The sequence below is a fragment of the Solanum pennellii genome, chromosome 2 (genome assembly GCF_001406875.1).
Source record: "Solanum pennellii chromosome 2, SPENNV200".
NCBI classification, from domain to species: domain Eukaryota; kingdom Viridiplantae; phylum Streptophyta; class Magnoliopsida; order Solanales; family Solanaceae; genus Solanum; species Solanum pennellii.
The window spans coordinates 21,718,567-21,730,510 of NC_028638.1; the positions used below are offsets into that span (position 1 = coordinate 21,718,567).

The following is an 11,944-nucleotide window of genomic DNA, read 5'->3' on the forward strand; positions in this document are numbered from 1 at the left end:
AAGACACTATTTACTTTACGACTTTTTTACAAAAAACAAAATAAACTTTGGCCAAATGGCCGATGGTTCAATTGTCACCGTCGATTCTTGCCAAAGGATCATGAATTTAGGAGAAATACTAGTGCATTTATGAAGAACCAAACTGATTTTGAAGATCCACTTGCAAAATTGTCGCCTGAGGAAATGTGGCATAGAGTTAGGGATTTACCTAAGGTAACAGACTCTCCATCATTTAAGATACATGGTTATGGTGTTACACATAATTGGACAAAACAAAGCATATTTTGGGAGTTACCTTATTGGAATCATAACCTTCTTCGTCATAATTTGGATGTCATGCATATTGAGAAAAACTTTTTTGACAACATATTCAATACTATGATGGATATCAATAACAAGACAAAAGATAATTTGAAGGCTACAATGGACTTAAAAGAATATTGCAGGCGAAGTGAGTTTTACTTGACATACCTTAACAACAAGATTTTGAAGACCAAGGCAAGTTACACATTCAATTTGGATGAGAAGCGAGAGATTTGTGATTGGGTCAAGAATTTGAGGATGCCTGATGGATATGCTTCAAACTTATCTAGATGTGTTGATATGAAAGAAGGAAAGTTGATGTCTATGGAAAGTCATGATTGTCACATTTTCATGGAATCTTTGATGCCTATTTCATTCAAGTCCTTGCATGATAGAATATGGAAACCCATCACAGAAATAAGTCATTTTTTCAAAGAATTGTGTTCTAGCACATTGAGGGTGGAGAACCTCAATTACATGGAGAGTAATATTTGCCTAGCTTTAAACAAGTTGGCCAAAATATTTCCTCCAGGCTTTTTCAATGTAATGGAACATCTCCCTATTCATCTTGTCCAAGAGGCACGACTTGGAGGTCCAGTTCAAGGTAGATGGATGTATCCATTTACAAGGTAATAATTTTAAATTATTTTTCTTTTTTTTTTTGAACTTTTTCTTAAAAAAATCATCTGAAAGTCACTTTACAGGATTATTGGAAAAAGTAAAAGGACCATAAAAAATAGATGGAGAATAGAGGGAGCGATGCGTGAAGCATATAGGGCAAGAGAATTGTCTAATTTTGATTCATATTATTTTGAAAGTGACGTGCCATGTTTGAGAAATAGACCTAATCGACATGACGATGGGTGAATTATCGATCGTTTGGTACCACCCTTTTCCATATTTAATTATCCAGGAAAAGGAGGTCCGAAACATACTCCAAAGTGAAAGTTAACTGAGATGGAGATAAGTCAGCTACACCACATGTATTATTGAATTGTCCCGAGGTCCAACCTTATCATAGGTACATACGTATATATTACCTGCTTCTAAACAAAATTTATCACCCCTTTTACTAATTTTAGTTGTTATTTTGTCGGACAATTATTTTGTTGGTAAATATGGGAATGAGGTTGTTTATTCTAGGTTTTCAGATTGGTCCAAAGAACATGTAAGTGTTACTTAATGCTAATTAGTAATTGCCCATCAATTTATGTCTCTTTAGAATTCTAAATTTTCTTTAATTCAATATAGGTTCATAATCCAGTTAATGTCGTGGATGTCCAATTTTTACGTGATATTTCTTGGGGACCTGATCATAGAGTTAGAATAATGTCTAAGTACTTCATCAATGGGTACAAATTTCATACAGAAGAATGGTCCAAAGGAAAGAAAACCAATAATAGTGGGGTGTGGGTGAAAGGTGAGGGAGATATTGATTATTATGGTGTGCTTCAAGAGATTATAGAACTTGAGTATGTTGTTGATTGGCCAAAGAAAAACATAGTAATATTTCGATGCAAGTGGTATGATCCTGATTCTAGTGGTACAAAGGTGCATCCTCAATACAAAATAGTTGAAATTAATCACAAGAGGCAATGTCGTTTCTATGATCCATTTATTATTGCACAAACAAGTGTATTACGTTCCATATCCTTTGTGCAAGAATAAATCTTTGTGGCGTGTAGTTATAAAAACAAAGCCCGTGGGGAGAGTAGATGTTGAGGATGCATTGGATGTAGCGTATCAAAATGATATATCAAGTGTTGAAGCAATGGTGGATGACGAATTAGCAGGTGAATTGCAGCACAGTGAAGGCATCTATGAAGAATTTGATGCTACTGTGCTTCAATCAAATCTGAATAATTATGGGGAAGGAACATCCAGAGCTAATGAGGAGGAATCTCAAACTGATGAATATGAAACAAGTGATGAGGAATTACTTGAAGAAAATGAAATAAGTGATGAGGAAGAATTTGATAGCGATTATGAATCAAATGAAGAAGATTAACTTGTTTGAATTTTTTTCTGATTGAGTATTCCTATATTTAAAGAGCTTCTGTTTTATCATGATTTCTTATAGGTATTATTTATGTTGATTTTATTGGCTGTAAGCTTTAAATTTTCTAGCATATGGTGATTTCATAGCAAACTATTTTTCTAGCATATGGTTGTGTAAGCTTACGATTTTTTCTTCTTGTGGTTATAACATTATGTTCATTTAAGTTCATGATTGTCATTTTCTTGGCTATTCTTGTTGGCCTAATTATGCATCCTTGTCTCGTTTATTTGTGACAAAAATAAATGGTTAAGTTTTTCTGTTAGTTCTGATCTTGTGGAACTACAGACCAATTATCATCAAGTTGTTGAGGCTTAAAGTGATAAGACTAATTTTAGCTTAAGAATGATTTTTGCTTGATTTATCCTCCTTATAGTGAGGTTAAAGGGAAGGTATGATCATCTTTCCTTTCTTCTTCGGTTAAGATCTAAGAGTTACTCTATAATCTGCATTTCAATCAAGTTTTTGAATTGACTAATTTCTTAAGTCAGTTTATATAGAGATAGACATAGGGATGAAAGAATAGACTGAAATTTTAAAATTTCTTGCAGATCTGGCTCTGTCTATCAAACTAAATCAGTAGTATATGTTTTCTTTGGGTGTGTAATAATTTATTTTGGAGAAACAAGTAGTTGTTAAGGCATAGGCTTCCGAGGTAAACTTTCTTTTGCTCTTAAAGCATAAGCTTATCCTGATTCTTGTCTACATTTGACTTGCAAAATTTGTTCATTAGTTAGTGCTTAGACTTCACTTCCAAGTGGAAACATTTTGCATACTGAATTACTGTGATATGCTTGTTATAGCTGGAATGCACACTTATAGCCTTCTGTTTGTAAAAATACTTTGTTTACTGTCCGATAAAAGTTGTAGTTTGTAAGCAGTTAGGACTTAATAATGTGTAGCACCTCTCTATCTTATGACAAAAACAACAACATGCTCAGTCAAATAGCACAAGTTGTACTTTAAATATAAATATCATTGTTTTACTTTCACAACTTTTTTGTTATCCAAGCACTTTCATGTTTTTCTTGCTTTATTCCAATGTATCTTTGTGCATATTTTGAGTATCTTTTTAGGCAATGAAAAAGACATTCGGAAAGCGTCGAACGCATATAAATAAGGGGAAACAACACGATTCTCAACCAGGTTCACTGCCACCTACAAATCACTCCAGCCAGCCAGATGTAGGTACTCTTAAGACGAATTCATTGCCACCACTCATTCCTCCTCAATCAACTTCAGTGCCATCTGTCGCTATTACTCAACAACATTCACTGTCACCCGCTGTTACTCCTATGTCGACATCATTACCCCCTAGCTTCCCTTATCTATCGACTTCATTACCACCTTCTTTTTTTAGCGTACCACCATCTAGGCTTATTCAAAATAACTCCACAATTTCTCATGGCAGGAGTACAAGTTTTCCTAATAACAGTGTTCCCATACCTCATATAAATTCTTCTTCGAGTTGTCATATCATTCAAAAAGGCAGCTCCTCATCTCTGCTTCCATCATCGTCTCAAGATGTATCTCCAGCATCATCAACACCTAGTATATCTAGGTCAAATGTTGGAGGCCCTAGTACTACTACACCTACTTGTGCAAAGACTCAATATTCTGGAGATGTTAGAGAATATGATGCTTTTCATATGCTAATTATTACCCCCGATGAGGATGGGTAAGTTATTCTTATGTTATGTTTATTAATTTTGTGAATGTACTTCTTACATGAATCAAGTTTAATGCAGGTTTGCACCATCATATCTTGCCTCGCGTATGGTTGCAGAATCTATTATACCATTCTTCGATGATGCTTGGGGCAGATGGAAATAATTTCACTATAATATCAGAGAACAAACATGGAATCAATTTAAGGTAAAAATAAAATGTATTCTTATGTCAGTTATTAAATATTGAATTTTGAATCTAATGACATTTTTTTATTGTGTAGACGAAGTGTGTATGGCAGCCATGTTATGAGAAGAAAATAAATTCTATTTTTGAGAAAAATGCTCGTATACGAGTAACTGAAATGTTGTTTACAGCTCAAAAAAATATTGTGAAGCCCAGTTGGCTACGAGCAGACATATGGGTTAAATTTTTGGAGAAATGGAACACTACTGAATTTAAGGAGAACTGTGAGCGAGTAAAGGCAGCTCAGGCATCCGTTAAGGGTGGCTCTTTACACACCGGAGGATCTATGAGTTCCGCAGCCCACAAACAAGAAATGGTAATTTTTTAATAGAATCTCCTAAATTTTAACTGAATGTGATTGAAATCTTATAACTTCTATTGCAGACAAAGTTAAAAGGTGTAGAAGTGTCTTATCCTGAGGTATTTGAGGAGACGCATAAGAAAAAAAATAAGGATAGTACAAGGAGAGAATGGATAGAGCCACGTGCAGAGGAGACATTTGTAAGTTATAATACTTCGATGTTATTTCATTTAACACAATCTTAGAATCTTAAATCACAATGGAAATAAATCAGAAAAGAAAAACTGCAATTCGCCTCATGTATGGAAACTTGAGATGGGGTGAGGAGCATGGACAACTGATATGTTACTAGTCGAATAATATTTGGTAATGAATTAGAACTCTTTGCTGAAAGTAGTTGTTAAGTTAGATGTTGTAACTCATGTTTGTGATTTTTAAAGTGTATTATATTGGTACTTGATGCATGCATTTGTAAAACTGACTTGGCGCATTCTGTGGACAAGTACAGTTTTGTGGTATAAATTATGAGAGGTTGGATATCGTTCATGTCGTAGAAATGACTCGGCGAGGCGTGGACATGTATAGTTCTTTTGTGCGACTCTTTTTATTAGATATCCAGCCTTCGGTCTATTTTCTTCATATTGCAAAGAGGTGATTGCCTCTTTTTCCAGTAAAAGCTCTACATAATGGTCTATGTAGAGCATTCTATAATCTTGTTCTGATCAAATAGGTTGTAGTCATATCTTGAATCTGCCAGAATCACCATTTATGAGAATATCAAGTTTTATCAAATCACTTTCTGTATACCCAATGAAGTTGTATTCCATGCTTGCAACCTTTGCTTATTGACTTTAGCTAGAAAGTTACATACTCAACAATCTGACAGTTTGTTAGACGAGGTTAATAAGGTTAGAGGGAAGTTGTAGGTGGCACAATAAGCTAAAACAACATGAGGACTTAGACAAAAACAAAAAGGCTTAAGAAGTGTTCTCAAAAAATGGAAATCAATTATCTTTTTAATTAATTGTGTATTATGTCTAAAACAAATAATATTATTGATTTATATATACATTTATTTCAGGTTCAATTTTAGAGAGGCTTGGATGAATGGCGTCAGACATATCCTACTTCAGAGACTGATTCCACATCATCTAGTGATATTACATCTATATGGATAAATGTGGCAGGAGGTGTGAAGAAAGGTAGAGTTTACGGAATGGGAGCACAACCTTCCTCGTTTCATCCATCATCATTGTTGTTTGGAGCTTCTATTTCTCAATCTTCGGAAGAAATGGAAGCAATGCAAAAACAAATTTCAGAGCTTACAGAGCGACTTCAATCATCTGAAGCTAAATTAGCTAAAGTGCAAAAATTCATGGAGAAACATATTGTTGAGACTGATGAAAGTGAAGGGACATACTCTGATGAAGAGTAGATTATTTTATAGTTGTTTAGATATTTTCTATGAGATTTAGACATGTTTTGATCATTTTATTAGACTTGATTTTGGTGATGCTTGAGCTTTTAGACTCAGTTGAATTGAATAGGATACAATTTGAATGTTTAGGAATGTATTTGATATTTGATATTATTTTTGAGTTTTTGTGGATGGATGATAGTATTAATTTTAGCAGGTGGTCTACCAAAGAAACAACATTTTCAGTAGTAAATGTAATTTTTTCAAAAATAGTATGCAATATCATATAATTATTTTATAAAATTAAAATTGCCGACTACAGTAATCAGCAGGTTACCTAAATAGTGAATAAATTTATTATATATACCGACTGTAGTAGTCGGAAAATTACTAATACGATTAACGAATAAATTATATGATGACCACACTTCTCGGAATATATATTAATTAATTATTTAATTATTGTTTTTATTATTAATTTATTAGCGACTACAGTAGTCAGCATTGTTTATTTATTAAATTATTATTTTAATTATTACCGATCACAGTAGTCGGCATTGTTTAATTATTAAATTATTATTTTAAATATTACCGACTACAGTAGTCGACATTGTTTTAGTCATTAAATTATTATTTTAATAGTTTTCGACTACAGTAGTTGGCCATTTAGGTACTTAATGGTCAGATGTTGTTTTATATTTGTGGACTACCGTAGTCGGAAAATGCCGACCACAGTAGTCGGTGAAGAATTTCTGACGCTCAAGATACCAACTAATGTAAAGTAATCGAAAGGTCATCGGCAAAAATGGTCATCGGCAAACACCATTTTTCGACTACATTTCGACTAATTTTGTAATCTGCAATCAACGAATTTATAGTAATGACATATGTTGCCACATATATCCTTTATTTTAGGGCACATGTAGATAATTTTGTGGTGTTTTTTATAACATAGGTTATATATGTTGCGACATACATCACATTTCTTCTTTTCCATCATAATTGACATTTGTTTCAACAAAAAAATCATTAATATTATCAGCAAAAATAAACACTTCACCAATTGTTTTATACAACTTATCAACAAAAAAAAGTAATTCACAATGGTATACACAATCATCAATCTAATCAAAGGTGGATATTGTTGCTTCACATCACAATTGACGACTTCGACTTTTTTCTCTTTCTCTTTCGCTTTCTTTTTCAATTTCTCCTTCTCCATCTCTAGGTCCTTCTCCTTCTCCTTTTTGTTCTCCTTGCCTTTTGGGTTTGAGTGTGATACAAAGCAGTAATTGTTTTTTTCTTTCACTAATTAGAGATAGTGATTGAGAAATAGATTTTTTCACTATCCTACACTTCAAAATTTGTGCACAACTTAACAAACAATATGTCTTAAATCATATGAACAAAATGATCACAAAAAGAACAACAAAAACAACAAAAAATGAATTTTTACTGAATGTTAACATTACATATATATTTTATCAAATTATAGCTTTTTGGATTTGTTAATTTTCTTTCTAAAACAATAAATAATATGTACCATTACACTATTGTTCATTTTTCACATCTATAGAACGATTTATTCTTCATTAACCCAAGAAAAACTTAGTATTGTTTCAAAATTGTAAAATCTCTCAAAAAAATGACTTACCCATTTTAAGTCGAATACAATCTTCAGTTCAGAAAAAGGAGAGTCACGATCGTAGATGAGAAGGTAGAGAATATTTGTTTTGATAGTCGAATTTTTAGATTTTCTAAAGAGGAAGAAGAAGAGAAGAGAGAACATTGAGAGAAGAAGAAGAGAAATACCTATTTTCATTTTTTTTAAAAAAAGAATGGTTTGGATAGAATTATAAAAATTTAAAAAATGAAGTGCTTTTTTGTATTTTATAAAAGATTAGCAAGTTTTGAAAATGTTAATTTGTTTCCCAAATTTACTTAATTACTCACTCTCTCCGGAATTGTTTGTCATGTTGCGCTTATTTAAAGTCAATTTGACTAATTTTTAATGGTAAATTAGATTACATTAATTCGATATTTTAAACAAAAAAATTAAATATTTTAAAACTATATAAAAAGTACTATAAATAACAATTTTTTACATATTAATATGATGAAAAAAATACATTTTAAAATATTAGTTAAATTTTCATAATTTAACTCTAAAAATAAAAAACCATAAAAAATAATATCGAATCAAGAAAATATATTTTAAAAATAGATTTTGGTCAATCGATTTACCAAAAACCAAACCAAGAGTTAATTTGACACATTTCACTTAATTTTGTCATGTTTCTTTTTCCATTAGACGAAAACGCCGCCACGCCCCTTATACAGATGATTCTCGCCGCCGTTTTCCACCACTGGAAGCCCAACCCCAACCCCAACCCCAACTCCAACTCCAACTCCAACTCCTTCACCCGTCAGACTTAATTGCTGATCGGGAAGTTGCTTAGTAACGCGAGATTGAAAAATTGCAAAACCGCAGTCTAGCGGGCGCACACGTCTCTCTTAACCAGGAGCTCTCCGCCGTCCAGCACGAGCTCCGTCTTCTCTCTTCCACAGCAACAACCGTCAAGACCGAAAGGGATGCTGAAGTCCGTGAGGTTTACGACGAGGCACGGAAGAAGGAGTCTTGATGTTCGTATACTCGATGAGCTTAGAGTAGATTTGGCTCGGGTTGGAGCGACATTCACAACCTAGTTGACGATCGTAAAGAGCTCACTGCCAAATTGCAGAACATGGAGGAAGATCTCGTCAAGGTTGGTTCCGAGTTACAGCAGTTTCCCGTAATCAAGGCCGAAATGGAGTCCATGCATAAGGAAGTTCAACGAGGAAGGTAACCCACTACTCCCTATTCCACTGTATGCTTTTATGACAAATCAATGGCACTTGCTGCAACATGAGTTTGCTTGACAGAGGATGATTTCAATAACAATAATTTAAGTATCCTTGATAGCAAAACAAAAAAACCAAGTATTTGTGTTTTATGCAAGTGCTTGCAATATCTAAACTAAAAAGTAGCTAGGTAAGAAAAAGATACAAGGATGTAAATTTTTAAGATAATATGGATGCAAAAGGGGATCTTTATTTAATGAGATATGCTGCTATATAGTCATTTATCATTTATTTCTTTTGAGATGACCAATCATCATCACATATTTTCGTGTTGTATTCCTTTTTATGAACATGTTCATACAAACTTTTTGTGGTTTTACAAGACTATCCCCACTACACTTCTTGATCTTATCTTATCTGTGTGAAATGAGATAATACGTTTTAAGAAAGACAAAAACAATACGAATGGATTACAAGGGTGGGACCTAGTAGTCAATGAAGTTGTTGAGAACCCTAAGGTCTCATGTTCAATACAAAGGCGACAAAAAGCACTAGGGGATTCTTCTCATTTGTCCTACCTTTCGTGGACAGAGTTACTTGGTACATGCTGCTGACGGGAGGGAGATGACAGGTAACCCATGAAATTAATCGAGGTGTACAAAAGCTAGTCCAGGCACCACGATCATTAATAAAATAAAGATCAAGATAATCATCAGGGATTTTGAAATACACATTAAGTCGGAGCTATTCGTCTTCCCTTTTGTAAGAGTTGAATTGTCTTTGGCTTAGAACACTTGTTCTACTTGTAGTTGACCCCGTTATGATAAACTGATAGTAATTTTCTGTCTCGTTCTAAAAAAAAAGATAATCATGGATTATTCTTTTGATTTTCATTGATACGAATCACAAACCCTTGACCTAGTGAAAATGTAAATCATTTAGTGGGTGTTTGGTTGACTTATTTTTAGTGGCTTTTGAGTTTTAAGCTATTTTTAAGTTTTGGAAGTGTTTAGGTAACTTAAGAAGTGCTTTTAAGCACCTTTTAAGGCTGAAAAGTACCAAAAAAGCCAATAGTCAAAAGTTGGGTGTCCCCAACTTATGACTTTTAGCTTTGGACTTATAAGTCACTTTAAAAAAGCCCACCCAAACAACCTCCTTAATCTACCACTAAGCTCAAGGAAGACTCGTAATCGTTCTTTATTTTTAAAAAGATAATATTTCAAGCCTAGTTTTATTAATGGAAACAAGACCTGTGTGTAAGTGGATTCTTAATACCAAATAGATTAGCAATAGTAGATGCAAGGTTTACATCAGTGAAACAACATGACATCCTAATAATTATGGTTTATCATGATATAAGAAGCCTAACCCTGTCTTAGTATATCTCAGAGACATGCGAAGAGATGCTAGAAAAGATATACTGATTTTAGAAAAGAAAAGGAAGAAAACACATGCCTTTGCAATCAATGATGAAATATGGACAATTGAACATCTTTGTTTGCTGTGGAAGTCATAGTTATATCCAAATTGAAATGTAACCTACTCAAACTCAAAAGATATATCAGTTCACCTTCTCCAATATTAGGTAACCCTACTTTAGCTAATATGTGGTTGAAGGTCCTCCACGTTTGTTTATTAATAAGCAAAACTTCTTGTTCCCTTTTTAGTATATGAAGGATCACTTTAATTTCTTCAATGTCATGTGTTAACCCGACTTTAGTTCAGATGAGGTTAAAGGTTCATTATGTTTGTTTGATATGCAATCAAATATCTATCCATCTGGGAAGTAGGAGGAGAACCATGAGGTCTCCGGTTCAGATCCGTGTGGTGGCAAAGAACACTAGTTGATTATTCCCATATGTACCTCTGCCTATGATGGTGGGAAGGAGCAGGTACTCTGTGAAACAGTCGATGTGCGTGCAACCAGGCTGTGACATGCGTCAAGGTCACATCTCTATGATGTCAATGGACATTGCTATGGAAAAGCCACATTACAGATATAGTAGCTTTGCTGTGACATGAGCCCCTTTGTAGTTCATATTGCCATTTTGGTCATTTCTGCATCACATGCATGCATTTGTTCTTGTATTGTTGTTTCTCAAGCTCTCATACCCTTCGCGATATTTAGAGATTTTTTTCTGCTGTGTACAAGAACAATGCTGCTATCGACTATGAAAAAAAAATGCACACCAGGAACCTTGAATATAGTCAAGCAATGGAGAAACATAAGATTACTCTGGCTTCTGAAATTGAGAAACTACATGCTGATCTTGCAAATGCAGAGAAGAGGGCAAGGGCAGCAGCAGCTGCAGCGGCTCCAAGTAATTTAAATCGCCAGCTTTCTGCAGCTACGCTGAGTAATTCAAATCACTTGTTTGCTGCTCGTGTAGAGTTTATCGTTATTATCTACTTCATAATACACTCAACTAATTAAGATAAAAATTGTGATTCATCCTTCCAGATTTTACATACTCTGCCAATTATGGAAATCCTGAAACAGGATATGGAGAGAATCTGTACCCTGCGCCTTATGCTGTACATCAGGTTTGTAATTACATCTCTCTTACATTCTTAAATGATTGTAGCTTCTAGTAAGTTTTGATTTAATAGTTTCTGTTACATTTTGCATGAAGAAATTTAAAAAGAAATTCTATTAGTGTGGCAGCAATGAGATGTAATGCTGCATGGGATCTTAAGTATTTGTCGTTTGCCTGTTGTTCCTTCAATGCTTTAGAAAATTCAGATTCCTCTCCGCCATGTAAGTTTCCTCTGTCCGTTGCCAAGTTTGTCACGAAAGAAAGAAGGAATGGAATTTTCCTAAAGTCCTATAGCCTCTCAAAGAAAAGTAAAGGCNAGGTGCTTGTCCTATTCTTCTAGAGGACGTCCTCCCACGGCCTCTTGCCACTGCTCCTCCTCGAGCTACAGCCCCAGTGGATGGCTCAGACGCACCCTGTCCTGCCGGTGCTGGTGTTGGCGTAGTCGTTGCTCTAGTTCTAACCATCTGCGAAATAGAGTGAAGATGGTCAGATACCAATTTGTATCACCTAGATACCAATTGGATCCAAGTAATAGCACGAAAGAAAGAAAGAATGGAATTTTCCTAAAGTCCTAT

The 11,944-nt window shown here is 34.2% G+C and overlaps 1 protein-coding gene and 1 pseudogene across 2 annotated transcripts; both read left to right on the forward strand.

Annotated features, from left to right (window-relative positions):
* The first annotated feature begins 69 nt into the window (after nt 1-69).
* Nucleotides 70-6,140, forward strand: LOC114076060. 2 transcript variants are annotated; one of them, XR_003576519.1, is made up of 5 exons: nt 70-4,037; nt 4,108-4,234; nt 4,311-4,589; nt 4,658-4,774; nt 5,656-6,140. XR_003576519.1 is itself a non-coding variant. In XM_027914402.1 (4 exons), the coding sequence occupies exons 2-4, from the start codon at nt 4,392-4,394 to the stop codon at nt 5,665-5,667; spliced, it is 327 nt and encodes a 108-aa protein (XP_027770203.1). In that variant the 5' UTR covers nt 4,056-4,234; nt 4,311-4,391; the 3' UTR covers nt 5,668-6,140. The 2 variants fall into 2 exon arrangements, 1 of the variants encoding a protein (XP_027770203.1); XM_027914402.1 differs by lacking the exon at nt 70-4,037 and having other exon boundaries at nt 4,056-4,234.
* A 2,154-nt stretch (nt 6,141-8,294) lies between these two features.
* The window catches only part of LOC107009808, a 32,833-nt pseudogene continuing 29,183 nt past the window's right edge, over nt 8,295-11,944 (forward strand).

Excerpts from the sequence above, each read along its gene's own strand:
- LOC114076060 (XM_027914402.1), top strand. The coding sequence starts at position 4,392 with ATGTTGTTTACAGCTCAAAAAAATATTGTGAAGCCCAGTTGGCTACGA. Across the intron at positions 4,590-4,657 it reads CAGCCCACAAACAAGAAATG|ACAAAGTTAAAAGGTGTAGA; the intron begins GTAATTTTTTAA and ends CTTCTATTGCAG.